The 23,271-nt window shown below is 42.2% G+C and overlaps 1 protein-coding gene and 1 long non-coding RNA gene across 3 annotated transcripts in view; both read left to right on the top strand.

Annotated features, from left to right (window-relative positions):
* The window catches only part of HACD2 (3-hydroxyacyl-CoA dehydratase 2), a 105,583-nt gene extending 86,579 nt beyond the window's left edge, over positions 1–19,004 (top strand). Inside the window, exons 5-7 of one of the 2 annotated variants that reach the window (XM_040484712.1) lie at positions 8,499–8,620; positions 10,506–10,684; positions 15,929–19,004. In XM_040484712.1, the coding sequence (XP_040340646.1) occupies positions 8,499–8,620; positions 10,506–10,684; positions 15,929–16,011 (384 nt within the window). In that variant the 3' untranslated portion in view covers positions 16,012–19,004. Of the gene's footprint in view, positions 1–3,322; positions 3,675–8,498; positions 8,621–10,505; positions 10,685–15,928 lie in introns of those variants that run through there. The other variant, XM_040484713.1, reaches the window with a different exon arrangement.
* A 1,784-nt stretch (positions 19,005–20,788) lies between these two features.
* On the top strand, positions 20,789–23,124 carry LOC121036341 (uncharacterized). The gene is made up of 2 exons (XR_005793317.1): positions 20,789–21,325; positions 21,837–23,124. It is a non-coding gene; the product is annotated as an uncharacterized LOC121036341 (long non-coding RNA).
* The last annotated feature ends 147 nt before the right edge of the window (positions 23,125–23,271 follow it).

Below are 23,271 nucleotides of genomic sequence, written 5' to 3'. Positions count from 1 at the left end.
TGCTTCTAGGTCCTTTCAGTGGAGGAAGCCAGGAGATATACACGCACACACACACACACACATATGCATACTGTACATACATCTAAAAGTATATAGCTCTGTGTGGGTGTGTGTATATGTATCTGTGATTGATTATGAGTTCATACAGATTCCTTCAATTACAATCCAACACCTTAGTGTTCTCTCTGGCATCCTCCCTCCCTGTTTGTAAATACTTCTCAAACAATATGAAGCCCCCCCCCCCCACCCTTTTTTAACATATTGATTTCTTTGCTGAGCTTACTCTTTACTCCATGTAACTGATTTCCCAACCACACTGGCCATCTCTTCTACCCATCACCTCTTGTGTCTCCCTCCCCTCTCTATCCTCAGTTGCTAGGCCTCTGGCTCACACCTGTCTGCAGCACCCCCAACCTTCCCTCTTCTGTCCTTGTCATTGGCCTCCAGACCCACTGGTCTTCCATGTCCATGTGGCTCCCTACCCCTCACCACATCAAGCTTTTATCCCCCATGCTGACTTCTCCATGAGGGGAAAGGAAAGAGACATTTAGGTGAATCTTAATGCCTACCCAGACACAAACTTGAAATGATTGGGAAGATCACTTCTCTGGAAAACTAGAGGCTTATCCCAAAAGGTGTTCTGTTCTTTTTTTCTCATTTTCTTTTTTATCTTTATATTTATAAGTTTGTTTTCATCTTGAATTCAGATAATATTTTGCATTTTTATTCCTGCAGAGCAGAGATAGAAAAGAGAAACAAGCTTTTGAGATAGATTTTTAGGGGTGTTGGCAGTAAGTTAAACTCAGGAAGTAAAACAAGGCTAAAACAAAAAAGCATTGAAGATAATTAGCAAAAAGCAAGGCTCAGGGAAGAAGTTTCACACTAACTGTAGGGAATTCATTAGGGTTTGTTTCAACTTCTTATGTTGGTTTCTATCTCAAGTCAATTGATTCATGATTAAATTCATTTCATGGGTATATTCAAGATATCTCTGGACAGCAGTGACCTAGAATTTTTCATACTTTATCCAGTCCTTTTCAGTGAGCGTATTCCGTTCAGTCCGCCCATTATCTCCTTTTGAGAAGTGGGCCACATTTTTTGAAGAAGTCATAGCTTTCTTGATATTCCTTATCTGTTCTCTAGGCTCTTGTATATGGATTCCTTTGAAGTTTTCTTGATTTCGTAAGAGAGGTGTTCTTCCCATAACAATAGGTGTGGGTGGGTGGGTGTGTGCGTGCACATGTTTGAGAGACAGAGAGAGCACTGTTCAGAGTTTAGGGGCACATACCTGGGTTCAATTTCTGTAAGGCTCACTTGCCTCATCTGCAAAATGGAGATTTAATGAGGTAATATATATAAAAACATACTTTGTATATAGTAAGAGTTCAGTAACTATTGAGTACAATTATTATATTTACTCACTATAATTATTAAAAAGGGATTACTAAAACAATTAAAAATGGTCAAAGGACTTGACTGGACATTACTTAAAAGAAGATATACGAATGACCCAATAACCACATGAAAAATGCTCAACATCAATAATCATTAGAGACTGTGTGTCAAAACCACAATGAGATGCTACTTCATACTCACTAGGATGGCCACTATCAAAAAAAAAAAGGAAAGAAAATTACAGTGTTGATGAAGATGTGAAGAATTGGAGCCCTTGTGCACTGGTGGTGGGAGTTTACAATGGTGCAGCCATTGGTTTAGCAGTTCCTCAAAAAGTTAAATATAGAATTACCATATGATCCAACAGTTCCACTCCTAGATATGTGCACAAGAGAATTAAAAACAAGGTACTCAGATACTTGTATACCCATTTTCATAGCAACATTATTCACAGTAGCCAAAAAGTGGAAACAACGCAAATGTCCATCAACAGTTGAATTAACAAGCAAAATATAATGTATACAAACAATGGATTATTCAGCCTTTAAAAGGAAAGAAATTCTGGTACATTCTACAACATGGATGAACCTTGCAGGCATTCTGCTAAATTAAATAAGCCAGACACAGAAGGACACATATTGTATGAATCCCCTTAAGTGAGGTACCTAGAATAAACAAAATCTTACAGACAGAAAGTAGAATTGTGCTTCCCAGGGACTAGAGGGGTATACGGGGTTATTACTTACTGGGTACATAGTTTTTTTAGGATGATGAAAAGTTTTTGAGATGGATAGTGGTGATGGTAGCACAACATGGTGAGTGTTGTGAATAATACCCCTGAATTATATACTTTAAAATGGTTAAATTTGTAAATTTTATGTTATGTATATTTTACCACACACAAACAATCGATCCCCTCCCCGAACACACACACACACAGTCTGTCAAAGGAAGACTGAAGAATGATATCTGTACACAGGTCGTATGAAGGGAAAATTTGGAGGGAGGGGTCATACGAACCTAGAATGGGGATTGACCTGTGGGCCAAATCTAGCCTGCAATTTATAATGGTTTTTACATTTTTAAAGGGTGTGAGAAACAACAAAGATGAATACATGACAGAGCCTAAAGTATTTGGAGGCAAAGCCTAAAATATTTGTTACTTAGCCATTTACAGAAAAAGCTTGCCAACACCTGGTCAGGAACATTGCTGTGGAGTGAATTGTGTTCTCCCCAAATGTGTGTGTTGAAGCCCTAACCCCCAGTATTGTGGTATTTGGAGGGCATATAGGAAGTACTTAGGTTTAGATGAGGTCATGAGGGTGGGATCCTCATGAGGAGGTTGGTGCCCTTATAAGAAGAGACCCTAGAAGGCTCTCCCTTCCCCTCCCTGCCACATGAAAATGTGATGATAAGGTGCTAGCTGCAAACCGGGAAGAGACCCCTTACCAGAAACCAAATATGCCAGCACCTTGATCTCAGCCTCTAGAACTGTGAGAAAACATATTTCTGTCGTTTAAGCCACCAGTCTATGGTATTTTATTACAGCAGCCCCAGCAGACTAAGACAAACATACTCTTCAGAGTTCTGCCAAGAAGAGACTCAAGTCCTTGCCTTCTAGATTTTACCAAAATCTCCTCTCTTCACAAATGAAGGGGGTATTAAGGAGAAGAAAGAACACTTATCATAAAGCATGATCTTGGGATTTGTTTAAAATAACCAGAGCGGGAAGCAGCAGGTTCCAAAATGCTAAGAAGAATAAGGTTTCTACAATAGTGATTTTCTTATATGGCACCATCTGTTTTCCTTTGAATGTAATAAAAATGACAGCTTTTCATGTACTGATACTCCCTGAGCCTTTTAAAGTCAAACATATGATGCTATTTGTGTGTAAAGGTTTTTCTCTTGCACCCATTTGTTTCTCCAGCTTGAATTTCTATGTAAACTCCCTTGGCTAAATTACACAAGCCTCCCACACCCAAGCGCCTCCACCCTCGCCATAGAGCAGGGGACGGAAACCTGCCGTCTGCAGCACGGAGGGTCCGGTACGCAGCTCACTGACTGCACTGGGCAGAGGAAGGCTTCCAGACTGGCAGAGCCGCCCCACTCCCACTCCCATTTGTGCCACGATTGCAAATGTGCAACTTTGAAACATGGCTTTCGGACGTTTTTGGCAACCAACCCTTTGTCCCCTGCTTTTCCTTTGTAAACCTTGATAAACCTCCTTTATCTCCCTTCTTCTCCCCCCCCCTCACCCCCCCCCCACATACCTACTTTTCTCTTAAAAGGCAATAATATAATTTAAAGTAAACATCAGGGTGCCTGGTGGCTCAGTTGGTAGAGTGTGTGACTCTTGATCTCTGGGGTCATGACTTTCAGCCCCATGCTGGGCATAGAGATTACTTTAAAAAAAAAAGCTTAAATGTCATATTCTTTTTTAAAAGATAGTTTTATGGAGGTATAATTTACATACGATCAAATTCACCCATTTTAGGTGTACAATTCAGTGCTGTTTAGTAAATTTACCAAGTTGTGTAACCGTCATCATAATCCGGTTTTAGAGCATTTCCATCACCTCACTGTGATCCTTCATGCCCTTTAAAGTTCATTCCTAACCCACTCCCAGCCCATGGCAACAAGTAATCTACTTTCGTTCTTTCTTTTTTTTTTTTTAATGTTTTATTTTTGAGAGAGAGGGGGAGACAGAGGATCTGAAGCAGGCTCCAGGCTCTGAGCTGTCACCACAGAGCCTGACACAGGGCTCAAACTCATGAACTGTGAGATCATGACCTGAGCTGAAGTCAGATGCTTAAGCAATTGAGCCACCAGGCGCCCCAGTAATCTACGTTCTGTCTCTAGATTTGCCTTTTCTGGACGTTTCATATAAATGAAATAGTTTGCATTTGGCGTCCTTCACTCAGCAGCATGTTTTTGAGGTTTATCTATATTGTAGCATGTATCGATATTTCTTTTTTGTGTGTGGCCAAATAGTAGTCCATTGTATGGATTATATCAGATTTTATTTATCCATTTGCCAGTTGCTGGACATTTGGGTTGTTTTTACTTTCAGCTGTTCTGGGTAATGCTGTGTGACGATTGCCAGCACATCTTTGTGTAGGCATATTAAACCTCTTATTCGTGATAATGAATAAAATCATGTGTTTCTAGTTCCTAATTCAAAGAGTAGCTAAGTTGAACTTTTTATAATTGTAGGCCTTAGCCCTTCCAAAAACCCCTCCAAAGCTAAACTGGCTTTTTTTTTTTTTTTTTTTTTTACCTTAAGTGATCTTTTTCTGAGTCATTGGCCTTTGATAGAAAGGCTCCCCACGTGTTAGAAAAGTGTTCCCAACTCCTGCTTTAAAAACAAAAACAAACCAGAAAGAAAGAAAATAAATGGTATCATTTGAGTTAAGGGGCACTGACCCCGCACATGCCTTGTGTGCAGACCTGTGTCAGGGCCCGAGAAAGCCACCTGAGAGGAGAAGCGGAGCCCTGAAGACCTTAGAGTCGGGGATAAAGAGCCAGAGAACTATTCCCATGGTATGCCCTCGCAATTATTCTCTCCTCTCTCATGTTCTTTGATAAAGGAAAATTATTTTTAAGTACTCTTTTTTTTTTAATTTTTTTTTTCAACGTTTATTTATTTTTGGGACAGAGAGAGACAGAGCATGAACGGGGGAGGGGCAGAGAGAGAGGGAGACACAGAATCGGAAACAGGCTCCAGGCTCTGAGCCATCAGCCCAGAGCCTGACGCGGGGCTCGAACTCACGGACCGCGAGATCGTGACCCGGTTGAAGTCAGATGCTTAACCGACTGCGCCACCCAGGCGCCCCTATTTTTAAGTACTCTTAAAAGACTCTACCCATTTTTTTTCCAGTTAAAAAAATTTCCATTTATGCGAAGAGGTTAGGGTTAGCCAGAGTCTTGTGCCTTTCCCATGTACAGGTTATATGCACACCCCACCCCTCTCTACAAAGAACAGCAGCTGGAAGCTTTCATTGGCTGCTTCTAAGTCAGCCTTCCACCCTGCTCAGGACTTTCTCCTGAGCAGTCTCAGTTTGACTGTGTCCAGAGTCGGGAAGCACACGGCTTCATGGGGCGGCCTATTTCATTAGTCAACTGGTTTGTTACACACTTCTTATTTTAACCAGGCATTTTTACTCCCTGTTAACTTTGCCATTAGTCTTGTGTCCATGTACCAGTTGCACACAATATTCACTTACATATTCTGAAGTAGTTAACCTTCTCCTTTTCCAAAGTAAGCTTTGCTTGTTCAGGGGTTCTCATAACCTACTCAGACCTCTGGGTGGGATCTAATCTATTTGGAATGGAATCACTGGGATGAGACTATTAATGTGGCCAAATACTGGTTGGTTGCTTGGCTGATTGGTCGTTTGAACAACCACCTGCACCCTGTTGGCACATATGAAGTTTGTAGTTCACTAAAAACTGCTCATCTCCCAGATTCATAAGCTGAGTCTTCTCCATTCTGTGGTGGAGTCATTTTGTTGTTGCTGAATAGTTAGCCTGGTTAAATTTTATCTTACTGGGTTTTTTATTGTGGTAAAACATAACAAAATTGTCCATGTTAGCCATTTTTAAGTGTATGGTTCAGGTGCAGTAAGTACATTCCTGTGGTGGTACAATCATCAGCACCGTCCATCTCCAAAACATTGTTCATCTTTCCAAACCAAAACTCTGTATTCATTAAACATTTATGTCCTATTTCCTCCCACCCCTCACCCCTGGCAGCCTTCTAGTCCTACTTCCTGTCTGAATTTGACTTCTCTGGGTACCAGATGAGTGGGATATAGTACTTGTCTTTTTGTGACTGGCTTATTTCACTTAGCAAATTGTGTTCAAGGTTCATCCACATTGTAGCATGGGTCAGAACTCCCTTTTTAAGGCTGACTAATATTCCACTGTATGTATATACCATTCAACTGTTGATGGACATTTGGGCTGTTTCTACCTTTAAGCTATTGTGAATCACGCTCCTGTGAACACAGGTATACAAATAGCCGTTTGAGTCTCATTGATCTTACTAGCTTCAACTCATTACATTCTGTCCCTGTTTTGTGTCATTGGATAATTGTTTACAAATCAGACAAGCTTGGGTCACTGACTTTACCCAAGTACCTTCTTAATAACAGTGTTGTATTTCCTGTTAATCTGAAGGTACCATTTGTATAACATGGTCTTCACAGCTGGGTTCTGGGAGCACCTGCTTTCACATCCAGCCTGAGTGTGAGCTTGTTACCGTTCTTTTGGTTCAAGTCTAACTTGGGCCTGGAGAGAATGAGTCCAGTAACCCCGAGGCTGGACCAGAGTGCAAGGGGGGTTGTTTGTTACCTGTCTTTCGGAAGGCCACTTAAGACTATACAGAAACTAATATCAGGTATCCAAAGCAGGAACTTAATCTTGGAGTGACCTGATTAGAATTGAATTTGTTTGCTCCACTTAGCAAAAAGCACAAAGTGCTTTTAGGAATCAGAAGATGAATAAAACACGTTCCCTGCTTTCAAGATGATTAGAATGCAAAATATTGGAAGGGCTCCCTATTGCAACCCAGAGATCTTTAGGCAAACCTTCATCCCATAGCTGTAAAACAGATCTTCAGATGAGGAAGATTACAAAATACATCAAAAAGCAAAATGCTCTGAAATTATGTTTTAGTATAGGTGGGTTTTAAGCAAGGATTTGGGGACAGACTGAAAAATGAAACATAAAAGCTTCAGAAGTATTTAGGTTTTACTCGGGCTAATACAAGAGCACCAGGAAAACAAAAAGTACTCTTGTTCTTGACAGTGCAAAATTCTTATTATTTTTAGGGATTAGTAACTATGCATTTATGAAATTCTTTGTCAGAGCAATTTAGCTAATAGGTATGTAAATGACTAGTTATTTTATTGCGTAGGTGGATCGCTCCATGTACCCTCTCTGAGGAAGAATATAAGTGCGAAAAAGTATTCACATTGCAAATGCAAGGAAGAAAAGTTAAGGTTAGAATGCCGTACCTTTGTTGTATTAGGTGTTAGGAATAAGGCAGAGAACATCCATCTTGTCCAAATCTGTCCTGTTTACTCAGTGGAATTTCTTAATCACATCCAGCTCTCTGACTGCCTGTATTAGATTCAAGAAACCATGAGTGAATTGGGTATAAGGTAGTTTCTTGTTACTGGTCTTCAAGCCTGGACCAGGATCATTATAAATGTGGCTGGGGGGATGGTGGAGTCACTGAAAGCAAATGCCAGTGTGGTGGAAATACATTCCACGTGAGATTTGCAGTCCAAGGCATCTAAAACCTAAAAACCACCTGGGAGGGGGGGGGTGCTGTGTTCAAGTTTATCGTTATTTTCATCATGAAAATAATCCAGAAGAGGCTGGAAATTCCAGAGCCTCCTGTGGTCAGCATGGAAGTTTCTATAATTTTTAAGTTAAACCAGGCTTCTTCAGGGGAAGAAATCACCAATGGGAGAGAATAAATGGGCTATGCCTTTCAGACAGTCTCTGGCTCTTCTTCCTTCACTTGAGTTCATCCTACCCAGTGAATTAGCCTCATCTTCAGTTGTATTTCAGGCACTATGTTCCCCTTCTTTGAAGTTTCCTCAGATTCTTAGCTGTCATGCAGATCAAATTAAAATTCTTGTTAACAGACAGACCCCAAGCTTGCCACCAGTTTGCCCTGCTACCTTCTTATCTAACTAGTCTCGACTCCCACTAACATCAGTTCACATTCTCCGCAGCAGGCCAGCAGACAGAACACTCATCTGTGTTTGTTTTTTCCTGTGGGCTTTAACTCGTGGGATTCCTGTTTCTGCCCCTCCTACTCATCAGTAAGCTGAGTTCTTCTCACTGGCCCTTAATCACTCGACTCTACACAGCTGTTGTGATAGGCACGTGTTCCTATGTATGGTAGGTAGGCTCTTCCTGTGCTGTGGCCACCAAGGATACAGACCAGGGCTGTGTCCAGTTGTTCAGTCCCCTAGCTCGGCAAGAGGGCGGGGGCCAGGGAGGGGGCATGGCTGGTGCTGCACACTGGTGCAGCTTCTTTGTTAAAATGTTTTATGTGTTTGCTTTTGCTTTTGTTCCTTTTCCTTCAGGTTCAGAGCGAAGACAGTGTCCTTCTGTTTGTGATTGCCTGGACAATCACAGAAATTATCCGTTACTCCTTTTATACTTTTAGTCTATTAAACCATCTGCCTTACCTCATCAAATGGGCCAGGTAAAGTACATGGGATAAAGATTAACTTTTGAAGTGATCCATCACTGTATTTGTCCTTTTTTGCTAAATATTGTCTCCAAGCTCCTAAAAATAAATATATATACGATGTCAACTATACTTCAGGGTTTTTTTAATTCTATGAGACAGGTGTTGGGATTGGTGATAGGAGACTGGTCTTCGGATTTCATCAGGATAAGGGATGCTCCTTAACTTTGATTATTAGAAATACTGTTTTAAGTTGTATATACTTATTTTTATTGGATCAATTATTTTCATTTAAATTATTCGGTAGAGATTTGATGTAACATCTCTTTTTTTTCATACCAAATTTACTGATGAGCTCCTGCCCTTATGTTTTTTGGACCAAGTCCAATCCTCCTAGTCTCAGTTTTGCCAAGAGGCTATGACTCAATTTTTAATTCATAACAAACGATACATGTGGTTTTAGAATGTTAGCAATTTTATTTTGCTTTGATAATTTTTGCCAGCAGTATTTGTTATGAATTGGGTAAAGGGCTGACAGTTCATCCATTTATCTGAACTAATTCAGGAGACGGTTGTGAGCAATGTTCTGAGTTGGAGAAGACTGTGGGGAGAGTGACAAAGCAAAAGGATCAAAACTGTTCTTGGGACCCAACTGCTCATTTCATAGAAGGAAAATGGTGCTTCCTAGACAATTTATGAGTTTGATGGTTAAATTAGAGACATGAATCAGTTGTTTCCACCGTTTCAAGTATGCAAACTTCCTTTTTCCCCCCAGTACACAATTTTATTAGGAAGAGGGAAGAATGGGAAAAGATAGCAATTAGTAACTAACCAGGCAAGCATCATGGAAGCTGTCTGGTCTGTTACAGGGAGAGTTGGCTGCCCAGCCCTGAACTTATCAATGGAGAATGATTTTCTTGTCCATGGTTGTCCATGGCCTATGGAAGAATCTTCCTTTTCCACTGTCCTCTTTAGCATGGCTGAAGCTGGCAGCGGGGAACACGGTGAACACGGCTTCCGTTCTTTGTCACAGATTCCTCAGCACAACTTCTGCACCTGGAAGTTTGGAACCCAGAGTGCTCGCTGTCAGCTACAAACACCAAAGCCTCTTTAAAATTTGAGCTGATGGTTTCCTTAGCAATACTAACACCTCCGAATGATTTCCAGTTAGTTCCACAGGATGAACTTCTCTCTGAATTCTTTTTGAAACATAGAGAATTCCTTTTTAAAGTGAAAAAAATTGTGTGGATTCTCCTCTGTAATAGTAACTGTAGGGTTGGGTTGTTTGTTTTGTTTTGGTTTTGAAAAATTACATAGTGACCAAAAGCTGTTAGGAACTTTTAAGGTTTTTAAAATTAGCATATATTTCATTTTTCACAATAACATGTACAGACATTTGGCTAATAGCAGCACTAAAAGCACACTGGATGCACTATGTTTTTCAGTCCACAGACCAGTTTGGTATACATTGGAGGGATTCTAGCTACATGCCCTAACGTCTCCCCCACCAACTCCCTGCAAAGCCCCCAGCTCCACTTCTGCCCCACAGGGCAGGATCCTTATATGAACCATGACTCAGTGCCTCTACTTCACCAATGATTGGCATCATCCTTGTTATTTTAGGGAGTTGTATTGAATGTTGTTTATTGGGCCAAGCTGAACAAATTGTAAGCTGACCGAACACATTTATTATGTTTTATTTTAGAACATTCAGAGACATACCTGCTATAGGCCCTTTCCAAAGACTGGCTTGTAAAGCCTGAATTTAAATAGTGGGCAAACAGGAAAAAGTAGAAACAGTAGCTTCCTGGAAAACCTGTACAGATTAGAAGGGTGGGAATGTATCCTTCTACTAGTGCTGGCTTCGAGCCTCAGTCATGAATATTCTGTTTTGTTTCAGGTACACACTTTTCATTGTGCTGTACCCAATGGGAGTGTCAGGAGAGTTGCTCACAATATATGCTGCTTTGCCCTTTGTCAGACAGGCGGGCCTGTACTCCATCAGTTTACCTAACAAGTACAATTTCTCCTTTGACTATTATGCATTCCTAATTCTGATAATGATCTCCTACATTCCAAGTAAGTAAACAGTTATACATATATTTATTTATGTTTTTAAAACTGGCTCTACAATAACTAGAGTTAAATGCCTTTGGATGTTTTTATACCATATCCAAGTAAATGTAAATCTGATTTATTGGGAACGCTTTGGTTTTTATTGAATGCTGACTGTTACAGGGAATTTTCTCTGGTAGTAATTGAATAAAGATGAACCGTTCTCAAGATAGCTGCCAAAATGCAGCCCTTCTCAGTGTGTAGGTTTGAAACAGTGAATACCAAGAAAGGTTAACTACCTATTGAGGGAACGTGCTGAGTAGAAAACAATAAAGGCCATTAAAGACTTACCGTGAGTTTTTCTGTCTCTTGAGAACTGCTTGTTACAGTATTTGGAAAACATTGTAAAGAGATTTTTGCATTTTTATTGTATCAAAATAGTTACTTCATTTTTAAGGAACCGATAGTTAACTAGAAACAAATAGCAAAATAAAAATATATTTTTTTCCATATTTCTTATTTTCTTGTTTGGAAATAATCACTAAAATCATCTGAACAGGACATATGTTCTCTTCAGGATGATTTCCAGTTATTTTAATAATCCTGCTAAAGGTTGAAATACAGGTAATCAGATGTGCCTATCAGCATATTCAGTAACAAAGAGAAATGGCCATGTTTGAGGCTTCTGTGAAGTGAATCCTGTTTGCTGAGGAAGAGTTGTTTAGTCCTTTGCTCAAATTCTGATATTCACTTGAAATCCTATGATTGATTTTCACATATCCAAAAAGATTTTGTTCTAGGCGAGGATATGTAACGTTAATGTGTCTTCTCATTTAGCTATTTTTATAGCCATTGTGACTGTGAGTTTTATTTTAGTCTGTAAGATGCTATATTCTCCCCTAAACCTCAGGTTAAATTCAGACAGGAAGGTTGGATTTTTCTTCAGCCCACAGCGTGAACTGAATGAATCATCCTAACAATCGTAAGCGACATGTTTGTGTCCCTCTGTGGAAAATTGCATTTCATGCGTTGTGAGAAAAAAAACAAAAAAACCAAAAACTACATCCAGATTTCATGTGAACGTTTATCTTGGAGAAATTCTTGGACTGTAATTCTGCTTCATGATTCATTTCCCACTCTTTATTAATTATCAAGTCCTCTTTGGTACTGGAACCGTGGTGGCCAAAGGCCCTTTCTCTTCAAATTAAAAAGGTAGTTGATTTTCAAACAAAAAAGATAAATAGAGAAGAGTCAAAATTAGCTTATGGTTGTTCATCTTTCTAGTTTCGTTCCCTTCGAGTTTCATTTTCCAGTCTCTAAATATTTTTTATTTCATTTATATTTTTTAATGTTTGTTTTTAAAAGAGAGAGAGAGAGAGAGAGAGCAAGAGAGAGCATGAGCAAAGTAGGAGCAGAGAGAGAGGGAGCCACAGAATCCGAAGCAGGCTCCAGGCTAAGTAATCTCCACACCCAACGAAGGACTCGAACTCACAACCCCAAAATCAAGAGCCACATGCCCCACCGACTGAGCCAGCCAGGTGCCCCCCATTTTCCAATATCTAGAGCCACGGTTCCTAGTTGCAGTTTTGCCACCCCCAGAGTAGTACACGTTATCCCAGTGGGCACCACAGGATTTATGTAAAATCAGCAAAAGTTTTTGGGGCACCTGGGTGGTTCAGTTGGTTGAGCATCCGACTTTGGCTCAGGTCTTGATCTTGCAGTCCGTGAGTTCAAGCCCCGGTTTTGTCTCTGTGCTGACAGCTCAGAGCCTGGAGCCTGCTTTGCTTGTGTCTCCCTGTCTCTCTGCCCCTCCTCCCCACACAATCTCTCTTTCAAAAATAAACATTTTAAAAAAATTTTTTTTTTTTAATTTTTAAATCAGCAAAAGGTTTTGAATGAATAAGAGATAGGTATCAGATTGGATAACTGGCAAAGGAGCAGGGATAGTATCGTGAAATCAAATTATGGAGCCCCTACCTCAGAGATGCTATAAGATCTTAGTCTGCCAAAGAAGGAAGGAGTTCATTCCAGGACAGCCTGAGTCTCTCTGTACCTCCTAGTCTTTTTTGTGGTCTGGTGGCCAACCAGTGCCCAGACTTTTGCCTCTGCCTATACTGAACCCTTTATCTAGTTAAGGGGCCTGGTCAAGCACAGGTGATAGTGATTCCCGAGGGAAAACAAACCCCGTTCCGTGGGATTGTCCTTATGGGCCTTAAGACTGAGAGATAGGAGAGAACACAAAGAGTAGGTTGGGGTTCTCCACAGAAGTTGGCTTTCTTAACCTGGGTTCCTTCCCCTTCTTCCATTCTCAGCCTTGTTTTGCTAAGAACTTGGCTTGGTTAAAGTCTATATTACTTCTTTCTTAAGGTGGCTTAACCCCTATAGACCAAGAAAAAGGGCTGATTTCAAATAAAGATTAACAGATTTTCTCCAAATCCCTGACACACACACACACACACACACACACACACACACACACACACACCCCAATCCAGGGTCAAGATGACAGCCCAGGCCCTATCTTCAGATATAAATCATTTGTGTCTGCTGGCACTCATTATGGTTTTGGCCTGAGCCAGTTGCCCTGGATGTTTTTAGTTGTTTAGGTTGTTGAGACCAGTTTGTACAGTTCATTCCAGCCAACAGCACATTTCCAACTTTCCAAAACTTTGTATTTATAAGAAGAAAATGCAGAGTTAAGAGAGGTTGCTGTTGACATCCAGCCTTGACCAAATTTGGTGTTCTTTCTACAACTTCAGTTTCTTTTTATCTTCTCTAATGGGAAGTTGGTAATACGTGTGTATTATATAAAAAACACCCTTTCTGTATGGTCCTGACCTATTGTTGCATTGTTGCACATATAACCCAAATTGTAACCCCGGGAATTTTCTCGTCTCGGGGTGCTTTGGAAGCACCCTCACTCCCTTGCAAGGTGCCCCTCTCCCACCCTGCTGCAGCTGCACCATGTATAGTATCTGTGGGACTTGTAGATGTTTAAGTCCTGTCTACATTTCCTAAGCCCCCTACATTGATAAAAGTTGGCTGTAGGGGTTGGGATTTACAAAACAAAAAAGGGGGGTGCTGAGAAATGAGAAACACCGATGTAGGGTGAGGATACTGAGAAGTTGGGCACCCTCCAGGTCATCAGTAAGCATAACCACACCTCCGATTTTCAGAGACACTGAGAAGACACTTTTCCCAGGCAGCATACTTCCATTTGCTCTCAGCCTCCAGTGTTCCTCTCCCGAGAGGAAACCCTACCCTCGAGTGCACAGCAACTATCTCCATTCTGTGTGTGCTGAACTGGGAGAGAAGGTAGAATGCAAAATAGCCTATTGTCAGGTCGAGATTGTCTTGGGGGGGTTTCTTCTTTGGAGTCCGTGGTTAAAAATAGTAGCCATGTATCTGGAATTGTTTTGGCCGTTATAGTTGGGTTCAGCCTAAACTTGTGGGTAATTCAGATGGAGACAGCATCACCCAAGTTCTGATCACCAAGAAATCATTACTAGAACTGTAGAGAACCACCAGCCCGAGGGCCCCCATTCTCCTGGCCGCCTCCACACACATTCCTTTGCTCGGGCACGGAGAAACCTCCGAAGTTGCAAAGAAATGGGACAGCCATATCCGCCCTCCCATCTCTGACCTCTGGCCCTCACCCGTGGGGAGGAGGATACTCAGCCGGCTTGCTGCTGCCACCAAGGGTCCAAGGAATGGCTTCCAGGTCATCCTTCCTCAGCCCCTCTGAACCTAGTGCAGAAGCTTTAGCCAGCCCTGCAACCAGTGCAAAAGTCCTTAGTGTACTTTGCCACAAAGTTTCCCTTTACTAAAGTATATCTATAGAAAAATGACTGGCCCCACATTTTTAAATGATTGCAATTAGCATTCCTTATGGTTTAATTATATCTTTACTTCCAGTTTTTAGATTATAGAGCTTGTCAAATTTTCTGGCTTTCGTACCAGAATAGTTCTCTCCCTGTTGAATTCTGTGCACAAGCTGGGTCTTTTCTCCGAATAACTTCCTGCCTACAAGTAGCGAGTGGAGTGGATGGCAGTCCTGGTCGGTACCGGCGCCTCCTCTGCGGTTTCCCAGATCCATGTGCGCACACCCCCTGATGTCTTAGAGTGCTTCGGGAGGATCGTTTGAAATTTGGCCAACGTGGAACCCATTTAGAAAGGAAGAAACTGTCAGGGGAATAGTGGAAATTACCACCCCCCCACCCCCCGCCCAGAAATACAGGTTACTGTCTACAAAGTAGAGATTGGAGCTGTTGAGAGGGGAGGAGGAGGAAGCATATTGTACATTTAAGACCATCCCACTGGAGTTATTACACAGTTGTTGAACCCCCAGTTCCCAGTAACCTTGTGAAGGCAGGTGGCTTAGCTGGCATTTCCCAGCAGGAATCCTATAGGCATTTGGGGTGGGACAGCTCTTAGTTGTGGGGACTATCACACATTGCAGGTTTTGGCATTCCTGCTTCGTATGTTAAATGTCAGTAACCTTCCTCCTCAAAATATACACTCCCCTCCCCGCAATTTCCGAATACTCCTAAGGGAGGAGGGGCCACCCCATTTATTTGAGAACCAGTACTTTTTAAAGTAATCTGTGAAGTGACCAAGAACAGAATCTCCAGTCCCTAAGATACTAGCTTACTTTTCATCAGGACTTTCTACATCCAAACCTGGCTTCGTCACGTTCAGATGAAATGTCATAGCCCTCCTCCCCCTCCTCAGTCTTCCCATTCAAAGAACAACCATTCTCAGGAAGTACTTTTGGGAGATCCCCTCAGGTGACAGCAGTGACAGAAGGGGCTAGGCTGAGTGTCAGGAGCCCAGAGACTGGTCCTGATTGCCAGGAATATGCCGTGAAACCAGACAAGCCACCTACCCCCTCTGGGGCCTGAATTCCTCTGTAAACAGGAATGGTAAGTCTGTCACTAAATGTCAATTCGGAGAATAAGTGTGAAGATAACATTAGAGGGGGTAGAATGTTATTTGGCAGCTCTGTGGCATCTTGATGGGTAATGGTAGTATGGTACTCTGTGTCACTCTGGTCCGCACCACCCTTTCCCGTCAGCTAAAGCCGGAAAAGGTAAGTCCCTCTGCATTTTTCTTCCCTTTCCCCAGGCGTACTTTGTTCCCTTCCTTGGGGAAGGGATGAGAAGGTAGAGAGTCAGAGAGGACCTCAAGTCCACATGCTTTAGATTTTAAGTGATTTAGATTTAAGCAATTCTAAGTGATCTCTTTAACCAATACTCTCTTTTCTTTCAGTTTTTCCCCAGTTATACTTCCACATGATACACCAGAGAAGAAAGGTCCTTTCTCATACTGAAGAACACAAGAAATTTGAATAGTTCCTGCTTTCTGCACACCCCTAAAAAACAAACTTTTCAATGACAAAAAATGCTGCAGACTTTTTGAGTTCCCAATACGTTTCATAGAAATAAGTAAGAACTATTTTTAAAGTATTAAAAAAATAAAAACAAGAACCAAAATCCAGTGTCACACAGGCCTGGGATTTTATTTAAAACAAAAAACAAAAACAAAGAACAAAAACTGTTACATAAAACCTCCTGGCCGGTCCATTTCAGCATGCTTTTCAACCAGAAGTTCCCAATATTTATGATGGCTCTGGAAAGGGATTTGGCATTTTTTATCCTCCTGTTTCCTTCTTGTATCTGATAAATAAAGATCTGTAACACTAAATACTTGAGAGTTACAGTCTGAGTAATGACGTTGTACCAGCTGAATGCCCGGCTTGCAGTAGAGTTCTGTTTCAGTCTGCAGTGTGTTTATTAGCATTCCCTTTTCAAAGCGCTTGACCGCATGCTGGAAACTCTGTATTTTTGAAGTGGCAAACTTTGTTCTCTGGAATGTTCTGAGATTATGGCTGGGACCTATCCCCTCATATCTAGTGAATTAATTATACAATGTATATGTCTGTGAAGCTTTGGGGTAGTACCTGTAATCTGAAAACAACTAGAACCCTTTTGTTTGTTTTCAGTTGAGTCATTACTGCCTGCCACTAAGAAACGTGCTTGAACTTAGTATGTGTACATCGTAGAGAACCTATCTTATCCAGGGCTCAGCCTCAATCATATTTTAACACAGTGACAGTTCTCAGAAAGGGAAAGCTCAATCGCTAGTAAATGACAAGTACCTTTCACAGTATCATTCTCAGAACACCCCTGAGTAATGTATTTACCAATAGCTCTTTGCATTTGTGGACCCAAAGCCGGTCAAGTCCCATAAGGAGTTAGAGAATCTGTTACTGAAAGCACATGGAAGGTGTAACTTTAGAAATGTAATCCCGAAGAACATTCAGAGATAGGTTTATACACCCTTATTATTTTATTTTTAAATTTCATTCAACTCTTCTGTTGGGATACTTTTCCCAATTATGGTCCTGTGTAAGTCCCACCAAGTGTAAGTCCAGAGGCAGCGATACGTTCCCGTTGGGCTGCCATGAGCTAAAAGCAGTGTCATCCCCATGTGTTGGAGCAGCCAAGCGATAGTGTCCTGTGGACATGGGCTGATTACTGTCATATCTTCATGCCATTTAATTGCTCAGCTGTGCATTTAAGACTCTTCAAGAAAGGGTTGATGAAAATGTAAAGCCCAAGTTCAGATGTGCATTAGATTTTAAACACAGAATGTTCTTTGTGGATTCTTTCTTCCACCCCCCCACCTTTCTTTTTTAATGGTTGATTTAAAAAATTTTAAAAGCCTAGCTTACTAGCTTACTGAGTAGTTATTTAAAATATAGTTGCTAATGTCAGAAGAATGTCATAATGGAAAACTAATTTTTTAAGTGTTATTTTCATAAAAGCTTGACAATTAAGATGAAAATGAGAAGAAAGTATGCAGCCTAAAATTTAATGCAGGCAGATGCGTAATAAAATTATTTTTGAATTGAACATTAAAATTCTGCTTCTTTAAGTCAGCACTCTTAACTTGGGCATGTTGAGATTAGAATCTGTTCTTGTACTTCATAAACTAAATATAGAGGAAAGACTATTTTTCATGCTTTTTCTTTTTCCAAAATGTACTTCTACTGTAAAACAGAAACAATTTGAGTTACATTAGTCTTATTACTTAGTTTGGGTAAGATTTTTTCAGTCTTTTCTGGAATAGTTCCAGAAGATGGGATTAAAAAAAAATGTAGATTTTCCAGGATCGCTGGACTGGGGTTTTATTCGGGCCTCTCTGTTATAATTTGTCGCTATTTACAAAGAACGGTCTGTCACAAACAGTGGTATTGCACCAAATTGAACTTTGGCAGCAAGAACACAGCGCGCAACTCCCTCCTCAAAAAGGGTCTCCACCCGTGTGTACTTCTGTCCATCAGTGTTTAAAAGGCTCATGGCAGATAAGTAAGGCTTGCGTGCGGCCATCACCTCCCTCCGTAACTGGTTTCTTTTATCTCCAACATGAATTAACTTCTCCTTTGAAGTGGCAGTGTTCTTTTATGAATTGAGAACATCTAACCCCACCAACTGTCACACCTTAACAATGTGTGAACGAGGAAGGTGTTGTTCGGTGGGTATTTTGTCAGACTTCCCATTTTCATTTCAGGACACAGTCAAAGGCGTCACCTGCCCGGCTGCCCACCTGATTGGGTATCTCAGGTTACCCCCTTCAGGGACCACCTTCCAGCAGAGAATTCTTTGGGGTATGCAGTAGTGCTTTGTAGACACTGATCTGCATCCTGCTGTGCTCTGTTTGCTCAGGTTGGGATCACTCACTTAACACGTACTGACCGTTATCAAAGGCACCCTGGAGAGTTAGTCATGGAATAAAAGCACTGTCCTTCCAGATAAAAGCTGTTCCTCTGGAGCAGACTTCCCACGGGAAGGGTTTAGAAGATGTAGAGGTAAATTACGAGGCATATGAAGATTGTGCCCTCATTTCTACTCGTTTGTTTCGGTTGTTCATTTATAATAAAAGATTGGCGTTGACGTGGTACAACCTGCAAATTATTTTCAACTCTGAGTTTCTAGATAAAACATTGTAAAACATCAAAACCAGTGCATACTGCTTCTTTGAAATTTGGGTAAAAAACTATACAACCATATATATAGTCATTTTTGTATTTTTTCTATGTTGTGAAAACCAAAATTGTAATTTTATAAGTCTTTGATTCACTAAAATTATATAATTTAAATGTATTTTTTGTATATTTAGAAATAAGGAGTTCAAAGACTATATCTAACTTTCTATGCATGCATTTGGAAGCTGTTTTTACCTGATAACGTTAATGCAGTAATCAGTTGTATTCATAAAATATGGATCTGTGTTGCATTTCAAAATAAACTGGTGTGTGCTCTGCCTGGATTTGAAATATTGACCAGTGAGTCTAGTGATTTTTCACATTAAGTTGGCCTAAACGTGGCGTTGTAGGAATATGGAAGAGTTTCCGTTCTGTCACGGCTTCCAGTTCTTTCTTTGAGAGGTTTAAAATCTATTTCTGCTATTCATAATGGTTCTCCACTTGACAGGAGAAATAGATTATATTAAGAGGTTTCCAAAAAGTCATTCTTCCTGCCAGGCCGTCTTCAAGCTTACCAAACCCCTCTCAGCCTGGCTGCAGAGGGACACGAGGGATTCCACATATAAGTGACCAGGAAGTCTAAGAAAATCGGTAAACAATCGAGGATCCTTGTCTTACAGTGTTTTGGGGTTTGGGGGTTCTTTTACGATATTTTTTTAATCTCACTTTTCTAATATAAGTTAAGAGGGGAAATATTGTTGCCTACCAAAGTTCATCTTATATTAAAACAAGATGTGGGGGCGCCTGGGTGGCTCAGTTAAGCCTCCAACTCTTGATTTCAGCCCGGGTCATGATCTCATAGTTCGTGAGATTGAGCCCCACATTGGGCTCTGCACTGACAGCACAGAACCTGCTCCCTGCTTGGGATTCTCTCTCTCTCCCTCCCCGGCTCATGCTCACTCTCTGTCTCTCAAAGTAAATAGATGAACATTAAAGACAAAGAAAGAAAAACAAGATGTGGTCAAGTACCTACCTCATGAAAATGTCCCCAACTACAGAGCCATCCGAGGAACCACTTCATGCGCTCTCGAGTTCACAGTAGGTAGTGGCAGAAGGGATGCTGACAGGATGCGCCCCGCCTGGCCACTTCTGGCCTACTAGTTATAGACCCCAGACCTCTTCACCTCCGAGTGAAAGTGCTGATGTGCCCATGGGATGGGTATTTTCTAGAAGGCGATCTCTGAGTGACCTTTTCTTATGTGCCTCTAGCAGTAAGGTGGCCACTGCTGGGTCTGCCATGTCCTTCTCAGACTTAACCATCACTGTTGGTCTCTGTTCCAAAGGGAACATTTTCTTCCCACCTGCTGTCATGGCTTAGACATGACCAGCACGGTGGTTACAGAATCACTCTTGTGTACAGTCTAGTCTGTTTCAGATAGGCTTTTCATTTATGAAAAGAATTATTTCCACTAACACTAAGGAACAGATGGTAAAGTTAATAGTAGAGGCTACCCAGAAAATCCAACCTTTACCATCTTAGTGTGGTAATGGGAAACCAGCGCTTTCTAATTTGTCATTGTCATATTTTGTGGCAATTATGTGTCCTATGTTAACATAATAAGCTCTAGCCTGAGGAATTACCGCTGGTATAATTAAGAGACCTACTGTTACACACACTGTTCCAAAAATACCGCTGTGTTGTTCTGTTCCCTTTAACAAGAATGGAGACTAGCTTTGCGATTCCTCATATTATTTAAAAAAAAAAAAAAAAAAAAATCCCAGCCTTACAAATGGACTGGCTCATTGTCATACAATTTAGTGGTGAAGAAACTGTTCTAAGCAACTCTTACCAAAAATAGCCATACCTATTAACATTCCCCTGCCTGCAGCTGAGAACCAGAGTTACAAGAGAGCTGTATGAGTTTTTGACCAATGCTTTGTTTTTAAAGTGAGACTATTTAATCTTTTTAGTTCTCAAAATTAGAAGGATAGTCCTTAGTGTTACTGGGGCAGATCTCGCTACCAAAATAATCTTTTTCTCCCACAAAAGGCAGTTCACCCTCAAAGCATCACTTGATGAGCAAAAATAAAATATGAGAAAGGCTGTGTATATAAGTACCTAGTGCCATTTTATAGATCTTTTTATGTCGTTTGGAAATTGCGTTTTCTGCTCACTAGGTCCAGAGCATTACTCCCACAGCAGCGCTTTTACATCTGTCTTTGACCTTTGTGGCTACAAGTCCAGATAACTGCACTTGGTTGCAGGCCAAACTCCATTTCCGTACTGTTGTAGCCGGGCTGCCCCGCTGGGGGGCAGCACCTCACAAGCGATCGGGGCCTTGGCGTGAGGCGTTTGGAACTAAGCTTCAACCCGAGGACACCAGAGGACATCGCCGTTGGGGCAGAAAGGCGCACTAATGAAAATTAGTCACGGATCTCTGTTGTCCGTATAGAGCAAAGACAGGCAGGTCTCAAAGCATATTCTGGAGGGGTACTTTTTCGAACGAAGAGACCAGCTTGGATGTGTGTGCTGAGGATCCATCTATTTGTTCTCTTCCCACTGCAGAACCCTTCCCAGCACGGACTGTGCGGGGCTTTTGGAGCTGGTCGTAAGGCAGGTGTGAGCGCCCCTGTTTAGCCGGAGAGCCTGCTTGTTCATCTTTGAAACGTTCGGAGAGGTCAGTTCCCACTCTGCTTCTGTCTCCGGATATTTTTGGAGGGTGGCCTGGGCCATGAGAAAATGTCAGGCCACCTTATAAGGCGGCGTCTGGCCCCGAGAATGCTTGTCTGCAGCATGTCCTGTACACTCTGTGGGTGTGAGTTAACTTGACTCTTGGACTGGGTTTTCTCACAGATGCAAAATGCTTCTATTCATGCCGTGGGTTATTCTCATTCTTTAACGGGCTTCAAGTCTCCCTCGAGAGAGAGCTGTTTAAGTGACACCAATTTTGGACGTACCAGATAGATAACCAAGGGTACGTGTAATCCTCAACAAACACACTAGTTGATTGTGCCGGGGCCCATAGAAATAGTCGACTGCAAGTGGTTTCTTTGACTAGCGTATGTCAAAGGGAATTGCACGGAATATTAGTTCTGAGTGATGACAGGAGGGGGAGTGTGTTCGGAGGGTGGGAGTCTGTGGTTTAAAAAGTTGAAACAAAAAGTGTGTTCTCCTACTAAACTTTTCAGATCTTTTTGCATGTGAATGCAAGTTGTGAATCTCCAAGAGAGGGGGTTGCTAATGTAGGATTTTCCAGAGCTATTTTCAGCATTCATCTTCGAACCATCTTCAGGGCTGACGCTCCTGGAACACCTTGAACAATACTAATCGGTTGGTGGCAGCTTTCCTGGTGGAGGAATGTTAACCCATCCACGGGGCAGGAGAAAAACAAAACAAAACAAGAGATGGGGGCTTAGCCACGGATCTAGGAAGATCTTCCTCGTTTTTTGTTTTAATAATCCACCATCATCAAGTAGGTAAATGAATTGTTTGAAAGCCCAGGTGTCAGCAGCTCTGGACAGGCTGCCGTTTGCTGCTTTCCGGTGAAGATCAAAGGTGCCAGTGGACGTGCACTCACGTGTCAGAGAAGACGTGGCTGGGACCAACAACCCTGAGAAGACCAGGGCCACATGGGCTTGGAACCCCAAGCTGGGAGCAGTCCAGCCACCACTCTTGTGCCTACACCCTGGTTTCTGAACGCAGACTCAAGTGCCTGCTGTCAGAGCCTCTCACTCAGACTCGTGTCCTCCTTGAGACTCCTGGTGTCAGGAGACCGTCTTCCACACTTCCCCCACATTCCCGAATGTTGCCAGGGGGTGGCTGCTTTGTCCTTGTGTGCACTGTTACCTGACAAAGCCTTCCAGTTCCTTTTGTTTTGTGTTGCATCTTCCCATGTCAGCTCACCACGTAGACCCCTTATGAGCCCGAGAAGCCAGCACTCAACACTGTGCAGAGGAAACAGAAGCTGTACAGTGAGACACAGAGCTGGGACTAGCCCTCAGGCCCTCCCCTCCCACACACACCCACCAGGGCCCCTCCAGGTCTGTGTCCTGCCCTCTTCTGCCCACATCCTCCCATGGCTTTGCTGAAGCTTCTAGCTCTTACTCTGCTCCTGGTCTCTCCCTGCTCCCTAGGCTCCCCCGCCCATGACGCCTCAACCTTCGTCATCAGCCCCTCCTGCCAGACTCCATCGTTCTCACCATCATCACAAACCTCCCTGCCCTCCCGCCCTCCCACTGCACCCTCATGGCCAAACCCCAAGCTGGGATCAGTCCAGCTGCTACCCTTGCCTGTGCCTCTCACGCCTGGGACTGCTTGCCTGGCACACTGTCCATGATTCCCTTCAAACTCCATCCTCCTTAAACCTCTGACTCACTCAACCCAGGATAGCACCCCCGATTTCACAGAGAAAACAGCCACCAGACAGCAACTCCTGTAACTTTCTGTCACCAAATTTATAAATGTGCCTGTACCAGAGGGCTTTTCGTGTCTTCCTCTTAGAATGGAAGGGGTGGCCCTCTAACCTCTTACCAAAGCTAACCGCTCTTCTGTGCTCTGGGTGTTTCCAATCTCCTCCTTGGGGGGGGGGGGGGGGGGGGGGGGGGGGGGGGGGGGGGGGGGGGG

Source organism: Herpailurus yagouaroundi, unplaced genomic scaffold (assembly GCF_014898765.1).
Source record: "Herpailurus yagouaroundi ecotype Mexico unplaced genomic scaffold, PumYag 162, whole genome shotgun sequence".
In the NCBI taxonomy this organism is placed as follows: domain Eukaryota; kingdom Metazoa; phylum Chordata; class Mammalia; order Carnivora; family Felidae; genus Herpailurus; species Herpailurus yagouaroundi.
Note: the sequence above shows the minus strand (reverse complement) of the source record. Positions and strands in the feature narration are given on the sequence as shown.